We start from the raw sequence: 26,472 nt of genomic DNA, 5'->3' as shown, positions 1-26,472 counted from the left end.
AATGCAAACAGATTTTTTTTGCTTCATTAAGCATCTCCATAAAACTGTACCAAAGTAGTGTCACTCTAGGTGTGGTTGGGGGGGTGGGGGGGGAGGGTGGTTCTTGCAGAGCTTGTATCGAGACTTCCCAACTGCCACTCACTGTAGATAGCTCCGACAAGAGACCATCTCTCAGAAGTTCTTGCCTTGGCTTTGCAAGCTCCATAATTGGTAGAGGGTAAGTGGGGCAGACAGATTTGGTTGCTTGTGATTTCTTGTATGTTGAGACTAATATTTCCCTTTTTGCTGACCTGTGATTACATAAAATTGTAAAGAAAAACGCACATAAGCATGTGCTACTGGAGGGGAACTTTGTCTGCTGGCACTGCCTATTGGAAAATTGCAGGAGCGTTGCAATATTTTCTGAAATGTGCTGAAAGGTTCCCAGCTGCCAGAGTGTGCTCAGAAAATTACCCCTTTGAGCCTGGCATACTTTAAATATAAATTTTCACTTAGGCAGGGCAGTAAGACACATGTCTACTCTTGCCAGCATGCCACATAGGATGTTCCTATCCAACATATCCTGAAAAACATTCAATTTTTAAGCCATTTCTGCCTTCTGATAGTCTCCATCTTCCAATTGAAACTCCCCATTTCAACCATCAGACATGGTATTAAAAAGTCATTCTATTGAAAAACTGAGGTCAAAAACCCACGGGTCTTTGATCCTGCCATAAAGGTGACCTCCGGTGTTGACCCTGCCAAAGTTTGCATGGTCAGGGTGACATCATCTCATTTTAGTAATGACAGTGGGAGCCTATACCACTAAGGATATATCTCTGGTGCCCAACTGCTACGTTAGGCCAGGATTCCTGTTCAATCCAGTTAAGGAGGGGGGAGGTGGAGAGGGGTGCCAGGCCCCACCAAATAAATCTCAATACTTTTCCCATTGACCCATTTATAAAAGAGACTGAGAAAAGGCTAAATATTACCAAATCTTGGGGGGGGGAGGGGGCGGGGGGGCGATGCAGGCCACGTCCCAAATCTTTATCTCCAAGGTGGACTCCACATCCACCTTTGGATGGGTTGGTATGCTGGTCTCATTTAGCACATAGGCTCGACACAGGAAATCCTGAACTGGGGGTCCACAACCCCCCCCCTACACTGCTGAGCATGCTTGGAGTCGGTAGAAGCTCTGCCCATCACAATATCTCACAGAAACTCCCAGTCAAAGTCAGAAACCCTCATATCTGGGCTCCAATTCATAGCCTTTCTGCCACACCTCCATTAGAGTTGAAATAGGAATACCCACAAGAGCCATAGATTTTTAATCCCACTATTTCTAGAAAAACTGCCACTGCCGGGTTAACTTTATGATTATTTAGATGCAATTTAACCATAGCTCAAACTGTTGAACCTTGGGAGCAAGAGTGCAATCAGATAAAGAACTTTTCTTGGGAGATGCATTTATTCACAATCCCTTACTATGGTTTATTTTCAATGCAGAAGTGTGTTTTGCTGATTTTAGTAGAACTCCTTGGTGAAGAGTGGTTAATGGGCCAGATTGTCTGAAATCATAATCAACTAAATAGGGAAGACTTGTACAAAATTTCAGAAAGTATACATCATATATACACACACACATATATATTGAGAGAGAGAGAGAGAGAAAGCATATCAGAGGAAAGAATGGAGAAATTGGAATTTGGAAAAAATGTGACAGAGAGGGGACCAAGAAATCCATGGTACCTACAAAATCAATTGATTCCTGTGCACACCCATTTCCACTGAAATGGACTGCTCTTGTCATTTCCCATATAACATATTAGATGCACGTGTTGATGACATTTTGCTCCGCTCACCTTGGTATTTTAAAACAGGTTTAAAATGTGTCATGTAGAAAATGTATTTAGAACAATTCCCAGACTAAAGTCAAAAGAGAGCATACAGGGAGTAGGAGCTGGGGAAGAAAAGTGGAATAAAAAGTAAGTCAGAGGACTCAAATAACCTTGCCACATGTACTCACATTACGAGCTTTCTCGAGGTACATCTTGTACCTTTCCTCCATTGCCCGCATGTCTTCATCCTTTTTAGTCAGGGCTCGTTGCAACTCCTCAATCTTTTGAGCTAGAATGATAACATTTGCAATTGGAAATGTTTTAATTATGATCACCCTGTGTGTATAAATCTTATGAATCTGATATTTTGTTACGTCAAGATGTCAATAAGGTGTCGTCATTTTTCTTCATGTACACTTTATTTAATGCTTTTTAAAAAAAAAAGATTATTGTACATTAGGAAATTGAACTGCTATTTCAGTTGTAAAAATGTTTTCAAATATATTGCATAGAATTTCTATTGAATAATGCATTTAACTAACATAGGATTTGAATAGTTTATAAAGCTTGGATCATAGGTTATCAGAACAGCTATGAACAGTGGGTATTTGTAATCCATATTTACAGAAAACTATTTTACTATGTATTTAACACTAGTTCAGTTAGGAGGTCAATTTTGTTCTTCAAAACAGATTTATAGAAGAAGAGAAAAAGCTGGAAATACTCAGCAGGTCAGGCAGCACCTGTGGAGAGAGAAACAGAGTTAACGTTTCAGGTTAATGACCCTTCGTCAGAACTGGAAAAAGTTGGAGATGGAACATGTTTTTAAGCAAGTGTAGGGGCAGGGAAGGGGGAGGGGAGGAAAGAACAAAAGGGAAGGTGTGTGATAGGATGGAAGGCAGGAGAGATTAGGAGACAAAAGGGATGATGGTGCAAGGCAAAAGGAGGTGGTAATGGGACAAGTTAAGATACAAAAGATGGCTCTAGATGAAGTGTAAATGGCAAAGGCAGAATGATCGACAGCTGCCATCTCCAACTTTTTCCAGTTCTGACGAAGGGTCATTAACCTGAAACGTTAACTCTGTTTCTCTCTCCACAGATGCTGCCTGACCTGCTGAGTATTTCCAGCTTTTATTTCAGATTTCCAGCATCCGCCGTATTTGCATTTATATAGCGCCTTTCACAACTTTAGGACATCCCAAAGCACTTCACAGGCAATGAAGTACTTTTGAAGTGCAGTCACTGTTGCAATGTAAGGAACCACTGTAGCCACTTTGCAAACAGCAAGGTCTGGGATGTGAAAGCCCTGCCAATCTTAATGGCAGGGCCTCATTTAAATAAATGTTCCCGGAGTCCCGCCTGACACCCCGTCAGATTCAATACCTGGCTGGCGGGCAACAGCGGGAATTTTTCAGCAGGAAGCCACAGCCTGTGACTTGTGGGCAGGTCCCCGGCAGTCAGTGGAAGGAGGGGTCTGGAGGCGATCAGGGGCAGGGGGGGAATTCCACCACAATCGGAGGGGTGGCATGGCTGGGGAGGCCCTAAGACTCCTTGTGGGTCCTAGGGGAGAACTTCAGCTCCTCCGGGCACACAAGCTGTTATAACAGAAGTAATTTTTTAAAACTTACCTCGGCCTCTCCTGGTCAGTTGGCACCTGCTGTCAGGCTCCAGACAGCAATAGACTCACCGTACGTTTTTGTTTATACCATGTTGCAGCACCGATTGTGTCAACAGGCCACGGCCTTTGCCTTTAAAGTAGGCCCCAACCCATCTGTAGAGGGGGCCTAGGCCAACTTGAAAGTCGGCTAAGATGAAATGGCACCCGGTGAGAACAGAGCGACCTCAGTCCTGTAAGTGGACTCGGACACATTTTAACTCCTCCCACGCACCAACCTCGCAGGCCGAGGGGGTTAGGATCGAGGCCCAAGAGTCACCATTTAGAAAAACAGAATATAGGAATGCTAAAAACTGCAGAGTGCGTTCCAATGTTTAATTCTTTCCCAGCATGGAGTAGAAAAACTGTTGCATTATTGGTTTTCTTTGTCATGTAATACAGTACATCTGAAGACTTGCACTTAAGCTGATACTGCAGCCTTCACCCCAGCATGAGAGAATATATCTACAATTTTCAAAAGAGAGCCGTATCATCCATTTGTAGGCAGACATTGTATAATACTGTAACAGCAAGTATAAAAATAACCCAAATACTAAATACTATTATAAAATATCCACCGAGAGATGGTGTACCAACACATAAACATAGAATGGGTAGGAGGCAGGTTTGTGCTCTTAAATGGGTTACATAGTTACATCAATAGGTCAGTGACCTTTTCCAGTGATTAGCTAAGCCTGCAGACTAAGAAGGTCCAGGCTCAGTCTCTGGTCTGTGCTGCATTAGTTGATTTCAGCTAGGTAGCAGTATAGGTGCAACAATTCACACAAGCACTCTGAGTTAAGGAGGGGAAAATCCAACTCCTGAACTCTAGACTCCTGCTGGAAGTGTATGTATGGTGAAGATAAGAACAGACATGGCTAGGATGTCCCTGTAGTTGCCACCCCAAAAATCCCTATTCCAACACCTCACTATTCCTCTGCTGCTATTCCAGGCTCGATTCCCGCTTGGATAAGCCCACAGAGACACCCGAGCCTCTCTCACCGCTCTCCAAAGGGCCAGTGAGGTACCAATCACTAGCTACTTACGAGCAGCAGCAGTGCGTCCAGGAAAGGAGGAGATGGTTGGCTGGTGCTTGGGATGGGGCTCCCCCATTGGTACACCGCTGGCAGGGTGGTCTGTACCCCTGATGTCTATTTGTCTTTTTCTTCCACCATTCTCCCGGATCACAGGAGTCTTCAGTTTTCCTAGGTTTTCTATGCTTCCCTCCCCTCTGCTATTCTGCTGTAACCATTCACACATTCTCAGAGTCTCAGATATATCTTATTTCTCTAATCTCTCTCATTTGTGCCTCCTTTTGTCTTTTACCTTCATTACCTCTGTCATTTAATCATCTCCTATTCTCCACCTATTCACTTTAAAGATCATTCTTTTTCTTTTCTTGTCTATCTAGTTATTCTTTTTCTCCCTGCCCCCTCTTTCCTGGATCTCTTCCTCCTTATAAGTTATTCATCTATAACATCTCCTGGTTCTGACAAAGGGTCATAGACCTGAGCTGTTAACCTTAAGCTTCCTTTCACCACAGATGCTGCCTAACCTTCTGAGCCTTTCCAGCATTTCCTGAATTTATTTCATATTTCCAGCATCTGCAGTATTTTGCTTTTTCTTAAAAACATTGAGATATTTGGAAGATTGTGTTTATTATATATATATTTTTTAAACTTACAGCTCTGTTGTATTTCAGGTTGTAAATCTTCAAGAAGTTCTCTCTTTTTCTGCAGCTCATCATGGGCCTCATGAAGTTTCTCTCTGGAGATAAAATGTGATGCAAATTAGATGCATACTTTACTGATTGAAAATTACTGTTCAGCTCTTAACTGACTTAGTTACTCCAACACTAATGTTCAGTTTTTAAAGTGTAAATTGTCTTTAGTTTGCCACTATACACGCCAATTTCAGTTTTTGTGTTGCAGTCAGCAGCAAGTTGGCAGACATGTTGAAAACTACCAATCTTATCGATAGAAGTTACAAACCTCTACAGCCTAAGCTGTAAGCAGTTGGGTATTTGCTGTAATTACCCAAGAAATATTTTTTTTGTTGAAAATCAAATGCTACTAAATCATTAATCTGCCACCTCCAGGCAATTCACAGAATCAGTATTATAGAATCTTACAACACAGAGGGAGGCCAAACGGCCCATCGTGCCCGTGTCTGCTCTTTGAAAGAATTTCCTCATCTGGATAACAAGCTCCAACATTTTGGTCCTTGTATGCAGGCACTCCCCTTTTAGAGGCTGCAGACCTTACAACTTGTGCTTGGGTACTTACAATTTATTATAAATGGGAAATTTTATTGGATAATTTTATATAATTTTACTGAGCAAATGTGCAACGTGTAGAAATCACAAGAAGAGTCCATAAGAAATTAACTATATTTTACACAAGGCACTGGCATAAAAAAGTAAGCCTTCTCATGGAACATAAATCAAACTCCATCGATTCTCATAAGGTACCTCCCATATATTTCATGATCTAATGCAAGTATTTTCTTCAAGTTACACCATTATTTTAAATAAATCCATTTAAGTAACTTTAGAAAATATTCAATTTTATTTTCAAAATCAGCAAATCAAGTGAAGTGAAATTTAGTTTTAGAAGACATAAAATTGACTCTGTCTAGCTGAACAATTAACATAGTTATAAAAAGAGGCATTATAGAAATTGCATCATGTTTTGATCCTCAGTGACAATACAACTGAAAAAAAAGAAGAAAATGTAGAGAACTTACTTTGTTACTGAATGAACTACTGAAAATCTATTTACTTATAAAAACCACTGCGGTGCGATTTGGGAACCTTGAAAGGGGCAATACATTTTGGAAGAAAAAACTTCTTTAATACAATTTACTTACATGTGTGCATCCAATTTCTTCTTCAGTCCACTTGACTGTAAAACAAGACAATATGTCAAGAGTTTCATATGATACTGTAAGATTGTAGCGTGGATAATTCAAGCATATTTTTGGTGACTAATCGTATTTAAACAAACTGTATTGGATACTTTAGCAGCATATGCTAATGAAGCAGTTAAGAGTTGTTTTTTAACTGTACAATACACATTAAGGTGAAATCATATTAAAGTAGATTTCCTTGATCTTCCTAACTGTCCTACTGTCTGGATCTACTCTTTAAAACTGCTAACAGAAAGGATAAAATGGAAGTGCATAAATACACTGTGACAGATGCAGATGGTGAAAATGTATTAACTTCAGTTTTGGTATGATTACATCCGCCCTCCAGTCATAATATCAGTGGCACATGAACTGGTTAAGTAAACACATAGGCTAATGGGAGCTTGATGCACTATCAATTGCTACAAAAGACTGGAGATTGAGTAAGTAATAAACAGGCTTTTATTACCAAAGAACAGAGCATGCCTCTTGGGGTTGCCTGGTATCCAAAAGGGCCGGAGGCTTCTGAGCAGCGACCTTTATACCCAGCCATGAGGGTGGAGCCAGGGGCGGAGTCAGCTGAGGCATGCACAGACAAGTACAACAATACTAACAACAGTGGTTTACCACATTCACCCCTTGTTTAGAATTGAGTCCGGCGGGGTGAAGTGCACTAAAAATTCGTGTACTGAAGTCTATCAGGAGGCCTTGTAAGCCGTCCTGAGCGTCGCAGCAGCGGCGGTGATGGTGCAGCATCCAACGTTGAACCCGGTGTCTCGTTCAGAGGAGGAGTAGCAGGTGGCGGACCCTGGGGCTGCTGCATGCCGTCTACAGGGGTCAGAGCATGGGTAATGGGAGGTAGCGATGGTGGTCTCTCAGAGGCACCCGAAGGTGCGAGGTCTCGTGCGGGGACTGTGTCCTGGGGGTAGGCAGGAGTAGCGGTGGGTGGCGAAGAGGGTGTTTCAGGAGCACCTGCAGGTGCGAGGTCTCGAATGGAGACTGTGTCCTCCCGCCCGTCCGGGTACACCACGTAAGCATACTGCGGGTTAGCGTGGAGGAGGCTCACCCTCTCGACCAGGGGGTCCGCCTTATGGGTCCTCACGTGCTTCCGCAGTAGGACGGGACCTGGAGAAGTCAGCCATGTTGGTAGCGAAATCCCCGACGTGGACTTCCTGGGGAAGGAGAACATTCTCTCGTGAGGAGTGGCATTGGTGGGTGTACAGAGCAGCGACCGAATGGAATGGAGCGCCGCAGGGAGGACCTCCTGCCAGCGGGAGGTCGGAAGGCCCTTAGATTTTAAGTTTAAAAGGACTGCCTTCCAGACTGTCGCATTCTCCCTTTCCACCTGGCCGTTACCCCGGGGGTTGTAGCTGGTGGTCCTGCTTGTAGCAATGCCTCTCGCGAGCAGGTACTGCCGAAGTTCGTCGCTCATAAAAGATGAGCCCCTGTCGCTATGGATATAGCTAGGGAAACCGAACAAGGCGAAGAGGTCATTCAGACATTTAATGACCGTGGTACTGGTCATGTCCGAGCAAGGGATGGCAAACGGGAAACGGGAGTACTCATCAATTATATTGAGGAAGTACACATTGCGGTCAGAGGAGGGGAGGGGCCCTTTAAAATCGATGCTCAGCCGCTCGAAGGGGCGCGTGGCTTTGATCAGGCTCGCTCTGTCTGGCCTATAAAAATGCGGCTTGCACTCGGCACAGATCTGGCAGTTCCTGGTCATGGTCCTGACCTCCTCGATGGAGTAGGGCAGGTTACGGGATTTGATAAAATGGAAGAACCTGGTGACCCCCGGGTGGCAGAGGTCATTGTGGAGGGTCTGTAGCCTATCAACCTGCGCGTTGGCGCACGTACCACGTGATAGGGCATCTGGGGGCTCATTGAGTTTCCCGGGCCGGTACAAGATATCGTAATTGTAGGTGGAGAGTTCGATTCTCCACCTTAAGATCTTGTCATTCTTGATTTTGCCCCGCTGCTTATTATGAAACATAAAAGCCACTGAACGCTGGTCAGTGAGCAGGGTAAATCGTTTTCCGGCCAGGTAATGCCGCCAATGTCGCACGGCTTCCACAATGGCCTGGGCCTCCTTTTCGACAGAGGAGTGTCGAATCTCGGGGCCCTGGAGGGTCCTTGAGAAAAAGGCCACGGGTCTCCCCGCCTGGTTAAGGGTTGCAGCTAGGGCAAAGTCGGATGCGTCGCTCTCCACTTGAAAAGGAAGGGACTCATCCACAGCGTGCATTGTGGCCTTCGCAATGTCTCCTTTTATGAGAGTGAAGGCTGCACAGGCCTCTGCTGTCAGGGGGAAGGAGGCGGACTTGATGAGGGGTCGGGCTTTATCCGCATAGTTGGGCACCCACTGCGCATAGTAAGAGAAAAACCCCAGGCATCTCTTCAGTGCTTTCTGGCAGTGGGGGAGGGGGAGCTCCATAAGGGGGCGCATTCTATCGGGGTCTGGGCCGATGACTCCGTTCTCCACTACGCAGCCAAGAATAGCAAGGCGCGTAGTACGAAACATACATTTGTCTTTGTTGTATGTGAGATTCAGCCGCTGGGCCGTCCGGAGGAATTTCTCTAGATTAACGTCGTGGTCCTGCTGGTCGTGGCCGCAGATGGTGACGTTGTCTAGATATGGGAAAGTGGCCTGGAGCGCGTTCTGGTCAACCATCCGGTCCATCTCCCGTTGGAAGACAGAAACTCCGTTGGTGACGCCGAAGGGAACTCTGAGAAAGTGATAGAGCCGACCGTCAGCTTCAAAAGCTGTGTACTGGCGGTCCTCAGCCTTGATGGGGAGCTGGTGGTATGCCGACTTCAGATCAATCGTCGAGAACACCCGGTATTGTGCTATCTGATTGACCATGTCAGATATGCGGGGGAGTGGATATGCATCCAGCTGGGTGTAGCGGTTGATCGTCTGGCTGTAGTCAATAACTAGGCGCTGTTTGCCGCCAGCCTTCACCACCACCACTTGTGCTCGCCATGGGCTATTGCTGCTCTCGATAATCCCTTCCTTCAGGAGTCTCGCTACCTCGGATTTAATGAAACCCCTATCCCCGGCACTGTAACGCCTACTTTTGGTAGCGATGGGCTTACAGTCGCGGGTGAGGTTAGCGAACAAGGAGGGGGGGGAGACTTTAAGGGTGGAGAGGCTGCAAATGGCGCGCGGCGGGCGATTTAAAAACTGCTGGCTGCAGACTGTGAGAGGGGGGAGGGGTCCACCATACGCTAAAGTGACACTCTTAAGGTGGCACTGAAAATCCAACCCCAGTAGGACGGCAGCGCAGAGATGGGGCAGGACCAGAAGTTTAAAATTTTTGTATTCAGTACCCCGCACTGAAAGAGTCACCATACAGTAGCCACCGACGTCCGCTGACTGGGCTTTGGAAGCCATAGAGATGCGATGACGCGTCGGCAGGACCGGGAGAGAGTAACTGCGCACCGTGTCGGGGTGTATAAAACTCTCCGTGCTCCCGCTGTCAAAAAGGCAGGTAGTGGCGCAGCCGTTTACCGTAATGTCCATCATGGACCTGGACAGTTGATGCGGGAGAGATTGATCCAGCGTCACGGAAGCCAGCGTATGTTCAAGCGTGTCGATGCGGTCGTCCGATGAGGCGGTGGTGGAGTCCGGGTCCCCCGTAACCAAAGTCGGAGGCGTCCAAGATGGCGGACAAAATGGCGGCGCCCACGGTCCCCATGCGGCTGGGGGAGCCCAAGATGGCGGACAAGATGGCTGCGCCCACGGTTCGCACGCAGCGCTGCTGGCGTTAGCGGTCTTCCCTTTGCAGGCGCTAACGTAGTGACCTTTCTTCCCGCAGCCGGAGCAGGTAGCATTCTTCGCGGGGCAGCGTGCTCTAGGGTGTTTAGCTTGGCCACAAAAATAGCATTTTTGTGCCTTGGACATCGCTGCAGCAGTTGGAGGTGGCGGTCCCATGGCCCAAGATTGCGGCGTCCACGGCGCGGGGCGATGAGGGGAGAAAGCGTCCATATTTCTGTGGGCCGCGTCGAGCGAGAGCGCGAGGGACACTGCCTTTGTCAGGTCTATTTCACCCTTCTCCAGCAGCCTCTGCCGGGAGTAGTCGGACCTTAGACCCGCAACGAAAGCGTCTCGTATCAGTCCCTCCGCATGTGCCGCGGCCGATACTTCCTTGCAGTCGCAGCCGCGTCCGAGTACCCGCAGTGCCCGTAGGAAGGCTTCCACCGATTCCCCGGGCTGCTGTCTGCGAGATCTTAAAAGGTGCCTGGCATAGACCGTGTTAACCGGGCGTGCATACTGCCCTTTCAGTAGGTCGATAGCCGCCGCGTAGGTCGTCGCATCTTGGATTAAAGTATAGACTTGGTGGCTCACCTTCGAGGCCAGGATTTTCAGTTTATTTTCATCAAGAGTCACGGTCGAGGCTTCCAGATACGCCTCAAAGCAACGCAGCCATTGTGCGAATTTAGTCGACGAACCCGCTTCTTGGGGGTCTAGGTCCAGGCATGTTGGTCTGAGGGCTCGCAGCAGCGCCTGCTGCTCAGCGTTTTGCGCCATCGGTTGATCAGCATCCGCAGCCAACATTTAACTTTGGTAATAAAATTGATGCACTATCAATTGCTACAAAAGACTGGAGATTGAGTAAGTAATAAACAGGCTTTTATTACCAAAGAACAGAGCATGCCTCTTGGGGTTGCCTGGTATCCAAAAGGGCCGGAGGCTTCTGAGCAGCGACCTTTATACCCAGCCATGAGGGTGGAGCCAGGGGCGGAGTCAGCTGAGGCATGCACAGACAAGTACAACAATACTAACAACAGTGGTTTACCACAGAGCTATAACCAAAATTAAGCACTTGCAATTTGAACAATATAAATCGAAAAAAATGTCTAGATGGTCAGCTGTATTTCAGTAAACAATCTTTAGATTCAAGGGAACTTGCTCATCTTTTATAGATCACTTTAGCCTGATTTTGTGAACTCCCTCAATTTCCACCTAAAGTAGTGTGTCTCAGACAGCTACCACCAACTGCTCATTGGAACAGATGTCATTTTTGACTGTCCTATTCAATGGGATTTTTTTTAACTGCTACAATATTATTGCAGCCACCGGCAATTCGGTCCAGTTATTGGATCTTTTCTGTGTTTCATCAAAGAAACAAAGGCCTGTTTCCTTCATCATGAGTCAACTAATAATCAATCAAAAGGAGTTTGTCCAACTATTCTTAATTCACCACTGATTTGAGAATGAAAATCTACAATTTACTGATGTGGAAGTTAAGCATTAAGAGGAAGATTATATTTCATGCACCACTCTCCCTCCCCACAGCTGCAAGGGATATCATTTAAAAAATATACAGGAAACTCTTTGGTATCCGGCACCGACGGGAGCGGGTTGGTGCCAGTTGATTAAAAATTCTGGATGACGGAGAGGGTTATCTACCGAGGCTATTTTTAACAAACAAAAATTTAAAAAATCAAGAAATGTGCAGTGTACAGTAATTGGGTACTCACCTACACCGCGGGAGAGTCAGACTCCTGTTCGTGAGGTGTTCGGACTTCCGACAGGGCCAAGAAGCTGAGTAGTGGCAGTTTGGAGAACTACCCCCACTGACTAACTCGGCCACCGCGGGAGACTCGGACTCGGCAACATATCCGGTTATTGAGGTGTTGTTTTCGGAGTATGGATTTTGCCGGTTAATAGAGAATTCTGGATATTTAGGTGCCGTTTAAACGAGAGTTTCCTGTAGATAGTGATTATGTTGCAATCGGAAATAGCCTGCAGAGGAATTTTCCAAAGGACTGGTTGACAACCGTACCTCAGTGACAATGCAAAGTAGCCTCGGTGGATTTCGTTATTCAGTATCCAACATTACAACTAGATTTAACTTTTGTTGTGTCATAAGTTTTGTAAATTATACTCAGGAAAGGTGTCCTAGTCTCCAAATATATTGTTTAGAAGTCCAGTACAGAAACACAAGTAATTACTTCTATACTTTTTGTTTTCTTTATAAATGTGATAACATAACCTTAAATTATTTTCAATCAATCACTCACTTCTTCCGCCTTAGAGCCTTGCTCCTGTAAGAATTTCTGGAGATCTTCAACCTGGTGCTGCAGTTCTTGTACACGCTGGTTTTCAAGTCTGTTTATATTTTTAAAATATATAAAGAATAGAAAACGGCTTGTTTAAACCAATTATTACTCTGGACCATCGTGCTGTGCTGGTGCTAATTCTTCAACTGAAGCCAACTCTTCTAATTCCATTTCCCTGCCCTTTCCCCAGATCCATTTATATTCTTCCCTTTCAAATATTTAACCAACTCCTTTTTATATTCTCTGCCTCAATTGTTACTTCTCACTCTCTCTGTGAAAACATTTCCTCTAACTTTCCCCATCTGTCTTCTAATGATAATCCTTAGTATATTCTTTCTTATTACCAATTCACCAACCAATGGAAACAATTGGTCACTATTTACCTCTCAAACCTTTCATAATTTTGAAAATCTCCTTTCGACCCTCCTTTAACCTTTTCTGTTCCAGTGAAAAAAATCTTAACGCCTTTCTTCATAACTAACTTTTGTTTTGGATATCAATCTGGCAAATCTTTATTGTACCATTTCTGTGGCTCTAATAACCTTCCTATGATGAGGCGCTCTGCATTACATCCAATATGCCAACTGTCTTGTACAAATTTAACTCACTTCTTTGCTTTAATATTCAATAATCCTTATATATAACAAAAATATCATTTGTTCATTTTTAAATTGTATTTGTTACCTGCACTCCCACCTTTAAAAAACTACGGATCTGCACCCCTTGATCTCGCTGTTCTTCCACTCTTTAAGAATCTTAGGGGGCGAAATTCCCATCATTAGCGCCTGCTAATGGGGCGCAAATGGCTTTTCGCCCCCTGAACCGCGCCTCCTGCCAAATTCCGCGGGAGGTTAGCGGTGGCGCTACCAGGTATCGCCCCGATCTTCTGCACCCGGAGATCATGACATCATCTCCAGGCGCAGTGCCCCGGTAGAGCCTCAGGAGAAAAATTCCCCCTCGCGCCCCGCAGCAGCACCGGGCGATGTGACTGACTGCTGCAGGGGTCGTGAACAGTGAGGCCGGCTGCTCGCGGGGTGCCATTTAAAGGCGCGGTGGCTGGCCGACATGAAAAAAATGGGTGATTAAAAAAAAAAAATTTTGCACCGGACGCAGGCTGAGTGCTGCGATCGGTCAGCCCGGCACTCAGCTTGAGCTAAAGTGCTGGACTGATCGCACGGCACTCCTGCACCCAGCAGATGCCAAAAAAAAATGCAAAGCTCGCATCTACCCAGCAACGTGGAAAATTGCCCAGATATGTCCTGTCATTTGCACCACACAAGTGTCAGGAATGGCCATCTCCAACAAGAGAGACCATAACTACCTCCCTTGACATTCAGTTGCATTACCATTGCTGAGTCCTCCACCATTGGCGTACCATGGCTGCAGTGTGTGCTATCTACAGGATACACTGTAGCACCTCCACGAGGCTTCTTCAGCAGCACTTCTTAAACGTGCGACCTCCACCACTTAGAAGGACAAGGGCAGCAGATGCATGAAAGCACAGGCACCTCCAAGTTCATCTCCAAGTCATATATCATCCCGACTTGGAAATATATCACCATTCCTTCATTGTTGCTGTGTCAAAATCCTGAAACTCCCTATCTAACAGCACTCTGGGAGTACCTTCACTAAATGGTTTAAGAAGAAGGCCCACCATCACCTACTGATGGGCAATAAATGTTGGCCTTGCCAGTGACGGCTACATTTAGAGAATTAATTTTAAAAATGTGACCCACCACATTCCCTTCACATAAATTACATTAAATTAGTCAGTCAATCAAAACCTGGTCTTTCATGCTGCCTGTCCCTGATTAGTGTTCACTAATTTCATTCCATTTTATGGACTTCAAAAGCTTACTCACAACTGAGGTAAGACTAACTGACCTATCATTTGTAAGCTTACAACAGGTTGTAACTTTTGTAAATGCCCAATCCTTTGGTATTATTTTTGTTTCCATGGATTTTTTGAAAATTATGGTTTGTCCCTCTGCTGTGTCCTCCCAAACCTCCTTCAGTATTCTGGGATGCATAATATTTGGACTTTTCTATTTTTAGGCCCCTTCATTTTCTCAGTATGGTCTCTTTTTGAATATGTATCTCCAGTAATGACTCTTCCACTTTTTTTCAGGTGTGCCTACAGTCCTATTTTCACCTTCCTCTCTAAAATATAAGACAAAATATTCATGAAGCACCTCTGCCATTCTCTCACTCGCAAGTACAAGATGGCCCCCTTCATCTCTAAGTAGTCTCATCATGATTGTCATGTTATATATGTGCTTAGAAAAATCCTTGTCAATTCTCTTTATGTTGACCATCAGTCTTCTTTTATACTCCCTCTTAACCTTTCTGATCTTCCTTTCTACATTTTGTATATTTCTCAGTTTTCTTTTGCATTATCCTCCCTATATTATTCACCTGCCTCTTTTTAAATACCATATTTTAGCTCTTATCTCTCCAATTTTCCACAACCTATGACACACTCCTTATGTCTAGTAGGAATATATTATATATTTAACGTGCGCCTTATCCTTCTCGTATTTAAGCATCTGACTCAGCTGATCCACTGTTTGATCTGCCATTTTCCCCAACCAATTAATCTGGACTAGATCCCCTTTCATCCCAGTGAAATTAGCTAATTTACAGCCCAACATTTTTATCTTTGACTCCCTTTTTGTTTATCTGCTTTCAAGTTAATTAGGTTAGGATCACTGTTTCCCCATCATCAGGTTGCTAACTTGTCCTGATTTACCCAGAACCAGATCTAGTATTGCATCTTCCTTGTTTGACATGCAACCCACTGATTAAGGAAACAGTCTTGGATGCACTCTAAGAACCCCTCTCCATTTTGACCACAAACTTTTGTCTTCTGGCAACCTCTCAGGATAGTTAATTTGCCCATTATTACAATTCTGTTCCTATGCAAGCTCCTCTAAACACTTTCAACAGCGATAATAAAAAACTACCCTCAAAATTATTGTTTTTGCATCATAAAAGATCATTTAAAACCTGTTGGAAAAAGGTAAAGCAAAAAAGGTTAACTCAGCTGCAAGATCCAGGGTACAAATCAGACTGGTGCCCTTGCATTTAAAAGTATTTCCTGAGAAACCAGCAGTTGAAGAGCAAACCAAGATGTATTTAAAAAACACCCGTACCTATTTTCTGTCTCCAGTTGATTCTTTGTCCGATTTGCATCGTCCAACAGCTTCTGCAGCACTGAAATGCGCTCATTTTCTGATCCCTCCTGCTGCAGCTGTAACATCTTGTTCTCATGTTGCAGTCGAATGAACTTCTCCCTGCACACCCAAAGCGAATTGCAATATTATTGCTTAAAGCAACTGTCCCAGCACTTGTAATCATTGTATTCTGGGTGAGAGTTGGATATTACGGTGTAATAATGACCTAATTAACTTTTAAGCAATAAATATCACCAAGTTAGACAAGTGCAACAAAAAAATTAGCATACAAGTTTAGAAAAGTTCATTATACTAGATATTTTTGTATTTATTTATTCATTTATTTTTTGTTGAAGTGCTTAAAATGTACTTTTACAGCAACCATGAATTTCCATGGGGATTGTCCTGATCTGCTGTAATTTCAGCAGGAGATCAATGGAACCTCTGGAGACACACCATAAATGGTAGATTGAGAGACCCGTGGAAATTCAGGGCCAAGGAGATTAGTGTTCATCTTGCCAGAAATTGAACCTGTTTTTACACTGAAAAGATAAAGGGGACAAAATTGGGTCGTGCCCCATTTGGGGCGCTAACTTCGCCGGGAGGCTACTTTTAGCGCCACGATAAAGTTAGTGCCCCCGCGCCTGAAATTCACTGGTAGCACACCAAGAGGGAGGCGGGGTGCTACTGGAAGTGCCCTGCCTCCCTCTTGAGGCACTACAAGTGAATATCGCACTGCTATGTGCAGCAGCGCCACACGCTGTGGCACGTCGCGCCGCGGTACTGCAGGCCTTCCTCCCTTATTAAAGGGGAGGGGCCTAGCGCAGTGTGACCCGGGACCCACCTGGGCCACCAGGGATCGGAATGCCGGTAAAAGAGCCCGGTACTCAAGAGAAGTGCCGGGCTCACGGAGTGTAGCCGCAACCCCATGTGGGGGCTGCAGAGGAGGCCGGGGACAGCAACGGGGGCAGGTGCTGGCAGGCAGCCAGCAACAAAAATGGCCGCCCGGCACCTCCCCTTTAAATTGCGCTGCCCTGGCCGCAGGTAGGCCCCCATGACCTTGTCGGACATAGCGTCCGGCGGTAAGTCAGGTGGTGCTACTGAAGATAGTGGCCGGGGCGCGAGCGGGGCGCTGCGCACGCCGATGACATCATTGCTTGAGGCGCAACGCCGTGGGGCGCTAACAGTCACCGCCACCGCTAACCTCCCGCTGAATTTCGCTGGAGGCGTTAGCGGTGCCACGCCTGGGCGCTAGTTGTTTTGCGCCCCTTTAGCGGCCTCTTAGGGCAGTGGTGGGAGGCACAAATCAACCAAATTCTTCCCCCCAAAAGTGTATTAAAAAACATGATTTCCAAATTTCAGCATTAATTTGAGGGATTTCAATTCTTGAATAATTGCTCACTATTCCAAAATCATTCTGGAATACAAAGATAAACCCCGGCTCCTATTCTCTACTGCTAACCACCTTCTTAAACCCCTCTCCCCTGTCTCCTCGACCCTCACCTCTGATAACAAATGTGAGGAGCTCATGGACTTCTTTGTCTGTAAGATTGAGACCATCTGTTCAGCTGCCTCTGCCACTTCCCTTCCTTCCCCTAGCCCACTGGGCCAAACTTCCTCTAAGGTTCCCCCTGCCCTAGCCCTGAACTCACATCTTTCTCCAGATTGTCTCTGATCTCCCTTCATGACCTCTCTGCACTCATCTTGTCTGTGAGATCCACCTCCTGCTCCCTCAACCCTATTCCCACCAAACTGCTGGCTCCCATATTAGCTGATATTTTTAACGGTTCTCTCCCTCAAATATGCCGTCATCACCCCTCTCCTCAAAAAACCAACCCTTGATCCCTCCGTCCTTGCAAACTACCGCCCCATCTCCAACCTCCCTTTCCTCTCCAATATTCTTGAACATGTTGTCGCGTCCCAAATCTGTGCCCATCTTTCCCACAATTCCATATTTGAATCCCTCCAATCAGGTTTCCGCCCTTGCCACAGTGCTGAAACAGCTCTCAGTAAAGTCACAAATTACATCCTTTGTGACTGTGACAAAGGTAAACTTTCCTTCCTCGTCCTTCTTGACTTGTCTGCAGCCTTTGACACGGTTGACCACTCCATCCTTCTCAAACGTCTTTCCACCGTCGTCCAGCTGGGTGGGACTGCACTCGCCTGGTTCCATTCTTATCTATCTAATCGTAGCCAGAGAATCACCTGCAACGGCTTCTCTTCCCGCTCCCACATCGTTACCTCTGGTGTCCCCCAAGGATCTATCCTTGGCCCCCTCCTATTTCTCATCTACATGTTGCCCCTTGGCGACATCATCCGAAAACACAGTGTTAGTTTCCACATGTATGCTGACGACACCCAGCTCTACCTCACTACCTCTTCTCTCGACCCCTCCATGGTCTCTAAATTGTCAGACTGCTTGTCCGACACACAGTTCTGGATGAGCAAAAATTTTCTCCAATTAAATATTGGGAAGACCAAAGCCATTGTCTTTGGTCCCCGCCACAAACTCCGTTCCCTTGTCACTGACTCCATCCCTTTCCCTAACACCTGTCTGAGCCTGAACCACACTGTTCGCAACCTTGGTGTCATATTTGACCCTGAAATGAGCTTCCGACCACATATCTACAGCATAACAAAGACCGCCTACTTCCACCTCCATAACATTGCCCGTCTCCGCCCTTGCCACAACTCATTCGCTGCTGAAACCCTCATCCATGCCTTTGATACCTCTAGACTTGACTATTCCAATGCATTCCTGGCTGGCCTCCCATATTCCACCCTATGTAAACTTGAGGTCATCCAAAACTCGGCTACCCATGTCCTAACTTGCACCAAGTCCCGTTTGCCCATTACCCCTGTGCTCGCTGACCTACATTGGCTCCCGGTTAAGCAGCGCCTCCCAGTTAAGCAGCACCTCGATTTCAAAATTTTCATCCTTGTTTTCAAATCCTTCCATGGCCTCACTCCTCCCTATCTTTGTAATCTCCTCCACCCCCACAACCCCCCCCCCCCCCGGGAGATATCTGCGCTCCTCTAATTCTGCCCTCTTGAGCATCCTTGATTATAATCGCTCAACCTTTGGTGGCCGTGCCTTCTGTTGCCTAGGCCCTAAGCTCTGGAATTCCCTCCATAAACCTCTCTTTCCTCCTTTAAGATGCTCCTTAAAACCTACCTCTTTCCGTGCTAATTTCTCTTCATGTGGCTCGGTGTCAAATCTTTTGTCTTACAATACTCCTGTGCAGTGCCTTGGGACATTTTACTACGTTAAAGGCGCTATATAAATACAAGTTGTTGTTGAAATGTAAGAACTATACCTATATTCCACAGGAAGAATTTCAGCTGCAAGGTGGTCATGTGAACCCAAAGCGAATTTACCTAGAGAACAAAATTTAAGATTATTCACCATTTACTGATGGCATTTCAGTTATTTTAACATGATGGTTCCACTTACATCTCCTTGATCCAATGCACCATTTCATAGCAAATTCTCTAGATATACGTAATTATGAAAAGTGCTTTGTGCAAAAACCAAGTAATGGGTATCATCACATTTAACCTTAACAAATGCCTTGAGCATTTTCATAGTATCAGCCTTCTGTTACAGTAACATTTCCGTGGAGTTAGTATGAGGCAGTATTTCAGTGAATTAAAAAGTTCTTACTTGTGAATTATAAACCTCGATATGATACCATAACACAAAATAATGCTGTTATGACAAATCAACAAAAGTGCTGCAAATAGATTTATATTTACAGATTTAAAGACATATTAACTTCTTGAAGAAAAAATATACACAATCCTAGTTGTTGGAAAACTACAAAAAGTACAGAACACAGAATTAAAGAAACTGACGTATACCTGATTGCAACAAGTGGTCTTGCTGCACTTGTGTGCATTTGAGCTCTTCATTGGTTTCTCGAAGAGTATCGCGTTCTACTATCAGTCGCTGAATGTAAAAAATTAGCCAGTAAATAATAGCCACATGCAACTACATAAAGATGTTACAAGATACTTCTCAACAAATGAAACAAGTAAGCAACGTGTGTAAGGCAGCATTGCTGATTTCATAAATATCAAATCTCACATGATTTACTAAACTAGCAGCCGAATGAAGAGACTACATTACAGACTTCAAATCACTCCAGGGCATCCATTATTTGTTATAGTATATATAGTGTGAACCTCATGGAATGGTTTTTAAATTCAGTACTGTTCTACTTTTGTTTTCTTTTGTTGCTAACAATGTCTTTTAGTGTGGACAATTGTCATCACAATCTGCTGCACTGATGCAAAATGATAATTAAACTGGAGGATTAAAAATTATGGCCCGGAATTTGTGGTCCTGATGGCAAACTGGCAGCGTTCGCCGTCATTTCGCCTTGAAACTGACGGCAACTTCAGGATTTAGCACATGCTCTGCCTAACGCGGAAATCTTCAACTTGTGGTCTGTCATTCACTGCTCCTCCACGAGCTGCGCTGTGGACCGCGCCCCCCCCCCCCACCCCACCCACATCCCCGAGCTGGCAATCAGTGAAATCACTGATTGAACGAAAACTTCCCCTTTTCTAAACAAATATCGCCGTTAGAAATCCCATCAAAAGTTAGACCCATTCAAATGAGGTGCAACTGGGTTTTTAACGGCAATCTGAGTAATAACTTCTGATAAACAACCATTCTGGCCCTAAAAAACTAATTTTATATTGGTGCAATGTCAAATTTCTTCATTAAGTTAAAAATTATTAGATTTTAAAATTAAAATTTTTTTTTAAAGTTTGTTCATGATATTTCAGCTTCTACCTTACCCCCAACCTTTATTTATCTCTTTCTGTAAATTTTTTGAAAAGTGATTATTAGTGCTTTCTATTTCCTGGTTCCCTGTCTGTGAGAATTCTGCAATGTGATTGGCTGCTTAGACAGCTTGTTGACGTCACAGCAGCTCACACTACGGGATTCCCACTAAACTACGTTGATTCCAACTGCACGTCAGGAAAGCCAAACTTCTCGCCACAGAGATTGCGAGATCTTTATGGGAAGCTTACTTCGGGGCCAGCGGCGAACACCTTTGCTTCGCTGCTGACCGCAAGGTACAGGACTGCGCCTCCATCACTGAGAGATAGAGATTGATTAGCGGAAAATAGTATGGCCATTATAAAACACAAATCCAACCAAGATTATGATCACGTCAAACTATAAGTGTGCGAAGTCAGAGTCACGTTAATCATCTAAACTCTTAAAACTAAATTCCTCGATTAAAATTACTAGAAACTCTTATTTATGGATAATCAATTTTTTGTGTAAATGATTTTTTCCCCCCAGGGAAAAATATCTTTAATTGATGACAGATGATGTTTTTGGTGTTGCAGTTTTCTGCTTCCTCTGCAATTTCTCCTTGAGCCCGGGACTTAAAGAAAACAAGTCTTGCGACGTATAACTAGTTTTCTTGCCAACTGTAGAAAAAAAATCACTAACCAATATCAATAGATATTTGGACAGGAAAATCACTTGAGCAAAATATTCAGACATGTGCTCCATTACATACCTAGAAAGAGCAGGTTTCTGATCAGCTGAGAACTATTATAAAATGGACAATTAATTTCACTGTTCTGCATTAAAGCTGTATTCTAATACAAACACATTTCAAAACTGAAGTATGCATATATTCTCAATCTAGTACAGTAATAATGAACTCAAAAGATTAGCTTATTTGGGTTCAAACATACTGGTATCCTCTTTGGAAAGTGACTTGTGTTATGTTAAAATCCTCAACAACTCACTGAAGCCTACTATCATGGCATTTTGTTTATACTATTGCCTAAATACAACGTAGGCAAATATCGTAGCAATAATCGGCCAAATTCTGAAAAGCATTTTAACATTTACGGTAAAAAGTTACCTCATACCATCCTAAAATAATCCTAATTTGTGTGGCACTACACATATTATTTGTTCGCGGATGTGGGAATGCTGGATTTTATTGTTGCCCTGAGGTAGTGGTAACACTGGGATTTCTTCTTGATGAGTGCCTTGTTAGGCCACTTTAGATGGTAGTGTTAATCATAGGTTGGGACAGCAGTAAATCACTTAGATTTTTCTAACAATCCAACAAGATATCATGATTGTTTTCCTGGTGCCAATACACAAATTACCAGATTTATTAAATCTCATTTCATAACTCGCCATGGTTGCAGCTGAACTCACAGCCTCTTAGCTGCCGGTTCTATAACGTAACTACTAGACTGTATCCATGTAGATTTCTTACAGTATGCACTCCAAGTTCTCAGATGACTAGTTCCCAGTCTCAACTGTGTTAATTAGAGGTTAATTGCTTCCACACTGAAGGGGAGAAGAAACAGGCTAGCTAACCTGCTACTTCCATGCAGCATCCCACCTGTCATCTATGCAACTGCACTGGGAGAGGGGGACTTGGGAAAATCGACATTCCTTCAGCTGGAGAAGGTATAAAATATGGACATTCTATGGAAAGGAAATTTGCAGGGCAGGAAAGATGAGACGGAAGGAAGTCTGACCATACAGTACATCGAGGAGACAAAAAGTGTTGAGTGTTAGATAAAATAGTAAAGCACTATGCATCAAATCTTCACTATGATGTTTTACAACATATGGGTTTTGCAGGATTTAGTCACTATCAAAAGACCTGAACTATATCTACTTGTCAACAAGGATAGGGAAACAGGCTGAAATGTATTTGTTTCTTAATTTTGGTGAAAATCAGATAAACCACATCCAAGTAAACTGGGGTGATAATTTATCACATTTGCTACATTTTAACACTGTAATATTGGGTGTTACAGCATACATCCACTCAGTGGAAATGCAAAAATAGACAATAGTTGACAGATTCTTAGGCAATGGAAACCATGTCATAATAAATACCTTGTAGTGACATAAGGGATTAAAACATTTCAGTAAGCAAGGTAGAGGAAACTCTCTTTTAACCGACACCTAAATATCTGGAAATCTCTCTTAACCGGCAAAATTCAGGAGTAGGTTCAGGTAAGTTTTACTATATATTAGTGGCCGTGTAACCGGAGTTCCTGGATCTGTGGCCGTGTAACCGGGGTTCCTGCACCTGTGGCCGTGCAACAGGGACAACTGGATCTGTGGCCGTGTAACCGGGACTCCTGCATAAGTGCCGTGTAACTGGGGCTCCTGCACCTGTGGCCGTGTACGGGGCTCTCGTACCTTGTAATCCGGACTTTTTGATCAAACGGCATCACGCCGGTCTCGTCGGTGCCGGATAAAAAAGAGTTTCCTGTAGTCAGTTTTGAAGAAGTTTCCTGTAGTCAGTTTTGAAGAAGTAAAGAAACCAGGCCATGCATTTCTATCTGAATACCAAGGGCACTTGCCTCTTTTTCTTTCAGCAATGTTTCATGCTTTTCCTCAACCTGTTTCAGCTCAAAAGCCAGTTTGTCAGCTCTTCTCACTTCCTCAGACAATGAGTTGTGAAGTTCCTGAACCTTTTATGACAAAATAGCATCCAGTGTTACAAAAAAAAGAGATCAAATGGCACTGTTACAGTAAATTGGGAAAAGTGTGGCCTTTCTCAATGGTTCACTAGGTAAATGCACTACCCAGTATGGCACTGGTCCAAACAAAATAAAATATATAACAAAATATGTATGTGAAGAGAAAAAGATTGGTGGAGTCAAGCGTAGGTCCCTTGCAGTCAGAATCAGGGGAATTTATAATGGGGAACAAAGAAATGGCAGACCAATTAAATACATACTTTGGTTCTGTCTTCACAAAGGAGGACACAAATAACCTCCCAGAGATGTCGGGGAACATAGGGTCTAATAAGAGGGAGGAACTGAATGAAATCAGTATTTGTAGGGAAATGGGGTTAGGGAAATTGACGGGATTGAAGGCCGATAAATCCCCAGGGCCTGATAATCTACATCCTAGGGTACTTAAGGAAGTGGCCCTAGAAATAGTAGATGCATTGTTGGTCATCTTCCAAAATTCTATAGACTCTGGAACAGTTCCCATAGATTGGAGGCTAGCTAATGTAACCCCACTATTCAAAAAAGGTGGTAGAGAGAAAATGGGGAATTATAGACCGGTAAGCCTGACATCGGTAGTGGGGAAAATGCTAGAGTCCATTATAAAAGATGCAATAGCAGAGCACTTGGAAAACAGTGACAGGATCGGACAAAGTCAACATGGATTTACAAAAGGTAAATCGTGCTTGACTAATCTACTGGAATTTTTTGTGGATGTAACTGGTAGAATAGATAAGGGATGTGGTGTATTTGGACTTTCAGAAGGCTTTCGATAAGGTCCCGCATAAGAGATTTGCGTGTAAAGTTAAAGCACACGGGATTGGGGGTAAGGTACTGAATTGGATAGAGAACTGGTTGGCAGACAGGAAGCAAAGAGTTGGAATAAACAGGTCTTTTTCCGAGTGGCAGGCAGTGACTAGTGGGGTACCACAGGGATCGGTGCTAGGACCCCAGCTATTCACAATATATATTAATGATCTGGACGAGGGAACTAGATGTAATATCTCCAAGTTTGCAGATGACACAAAGCTGAGTGGGCGTGTGTGCTGTGAGGAGGATGCTGAGAAACTCCAGTATGATTTGGACAGGTTGGGTGATTGGGCAGATGCATGGCAGATGCAGTATAATTTGGATAAATGCAAGGTTATCCACTTAGGTGGCAAAAACAGGAAGGCAGATTATTACCTGAATGGCAATAGATTGGGAGAAGGGGAAGTGCAACGAGACCTGGGTGTCCTTGTGCACCAGTCGCTGAAGGTAAGCATGCAGGTGCAGCAGGCGGTTAAGAAGGCAAATGGTATGTTGGCCTTCATAGCGAGAGGATTCGAGTACAGGAGCAAGGATATCTTGCTGCAATTGTACAGAACCTTGGTGAGACCACACCTTGAGTATTGTATGCAGTTTTGGTCACCTTATCTGAGGAAGGATGTTCTTGCCATGGAGGGAGTGCAGTGAAGATTCACCAGACTGATACCTGGGATGGCAGGAATAACGTATGAGGAGAGATTGGGTCGATTGGGCTTATATTCTCTGAAGTTTAGAAGAATAAGAGGGGATCTCATTGAAACGTATAAAATTCTAACAGGACTAGACAGACTAGATGCAGGAAAAATGTTCCCGATGGTCGGGGAGTCCAGAACCAGGGGTCATAGTCTAAAGATAAGGGGTAAGCCATTTAGGACAGAGATGAGAAGGAATTTTTTCACCCAGAGAGTGGTGAACCTGTGGCATTCTCTACCACAAAAGGCAGTTGAGGCCAATTCATTAAATATATTCAAGAAGGAGTTAGATATATTTCTTAAGGCTAAAGTGATCAAGGGATATGGGGAGAAAGCAGGGACAGGGTACTGAATTTTGATGATCAGCCATGATCTCATTAAATGGCAGAACAGGCTCGAGGGGCCGAACGGCCTACTCCTGCTCCTATCTTCTATGTTTCTATGTTTCTGAAATACAGGGTCAATCCCTGATCTATTCTGAGTTAGCTGCTCCCAACTGGGGCAGCAATGGAGATGCCACGATTGTCTATTGTCACACATATTTACTGGGCATTTCTGTAAGGTACCAGAGGACCTGTGGAACTGCATAAGTTAGCATTTTCATGAAAGGAAAGGAGAAAATTATAGGGGGAAATACAATAGAATATTTCAATAACCTTCTTCCAACTACAGTGCTCTGGAAAGCTACAAACAATAGTTTGTTAAAAGTTTGAACAGTTCCAGCATTTGGTATTGAATTTTATTTTTTTCCATCTCACCAATTATCTAGCTGGCGTTTCCCATCCCTAGATCAGAGATGTTGTTGCAGGTAAAACACCACAACTGCTTACCCAGTGGAGATTACTTAACTCAGCACAGACCAGGAGTCAACCGTGGGATCTTCTGGCCTTTATGACTTAGCATTAAACAGTGCTTTTAAACCAATTGACTGGCCGGGAAGCTACTTCAACTTAGATTTAAGTTATTTAAATTATAGCGTAAATAATAATTTGCTGTGGATCATGAGACTACATGCCCAAGTCATGATAAGAGGATTTGCGCTTGATGCTTACTTGTCTTTTGTATGTCTCTAGCTGAGCACGTGCGGCATTAGCTTTTCGGAGTTCTTCCTCCAGGCTGACTGTATTCTGCATGTACATCATGTTTTTGTCCTCCAACAATTTCATCTGCCGCCTCAAGTCATTCAGATCTTCTAGTTTTTTTTTGTATGTCTCCACCGAGGCCTCCAATTTGATTACCTTATCTGAGCAATTCCTGCAAGAACAGTGGTCAAAATACATAAAAGTTTTCTTGGCCTCAAAAGCTCTGCGCCCAGCCATGAAGTCTGTTCAGTTTAAAAACCATACCCGATAAGCCACTGTTCAGATTAAGTTTAACTAAACTCTGAAATTGGAAGTCTCCATGTTTGCTCATATGTAGTCCACACAATGTTGCTTTGACACATATATATATATAACATAAAAGGGTTCAATAAGTTTTAAAAGCACCTTTGATGTTGTTAAAACCCGATTGCTTCTGAACACTTCACTCACTATTGTAGACTGTAATCAGCTGCAGTAAAGTTCAGCATGCAAGGTCAACAGGAACCACTCTATTCAAAAATGAGCTTCAAACAAATTGCTGAAAACGCGAGCAGATAAGAGTGAACAAGAGGAAAGCAATTGCAGGCCTGCGAAAGGGTGATACAATCATAACAGACAAATGGGACTACTAAAGCACAAAAACATCTCCTTCATGGGTTTTCCAGAATCTCATCGATATTACAAGACCAGAATTATATAGATTTGTAAATTCAGTTAAAACCGCAAAGCACGCAGTAACTGCAAAATGAA

The 26,472-nt window shown here is 44.0% G+C and overlaps 1 protein-coding gene across 3 annotated transcripts in view; it reads right to left on the bottom strand.

Moving 5' to 3' along the window:
* The window catches only part of hook1 (hook microtubule-tethering protein 1), a 115,086-nt gene that overhangs the window by 19,642 nt on the left and 68,972 nt on the right, over positions 1-26,472 (bottom strand). For all 3 annotated transcript variants that reach the window (XM_085982844.1, XM_085982842.1, XM_085982843.1), the window contains exons 11-19: positions 25,693-25,894; positions 22,989-23,099; positions 19,479-19,566; positions 18,935-18,995; positions 15,597-15,737; positions 12,406-12,493; positions 6,340-6,374; positions 5,156-5,238; positions 2,006-2,106 (exon numbers count right to left, since the gene is read on the bottom strand). In XM_085982844.1, coding sequence (XP_085838970.1) covers positions 2,006-2,106; positions 5,156-5,238; positions 6,340-6,374; positions 12,406-12,493; positions 15,597-15,737; positions 18,935-18,995; positions 19,479-19,566; positions 22,989-23,099; positions 25,693-25,894 — 910 coding nt within the window. The remainder of the gene's footprint in view (positions 1-2,005; positions 2,107-5,155; positions 5,239-6,339; positions 6,375-12,405; positions 12,494-15,596; positions 15,738-18,934; positions 18,996-19,478; positions 19,567-22,988; positions 23,100-25,692; positions 25,895-26,472) is intronic.

The sequence above is a fragment of the Somniosus microcephalus genome, chromosome 3 (assembly GCF_052327205.1).
Source record: "Somniosus microcephalus isolate GS21.2 chromosome 3, FLI_Smic_1.0, whole genome shotgun sequence".
Lineage (NCBI taxonomy): Eukaryota > Metazoa > Chordata > Chondrichthyes > Squaliformes > Somniosidae > Somniosus > Somniosus microcephalus.
Note: the sequence above shows the minus strand (reverse complement) of the source record. Positions and strands in the feature narration are given on the sequence as shown.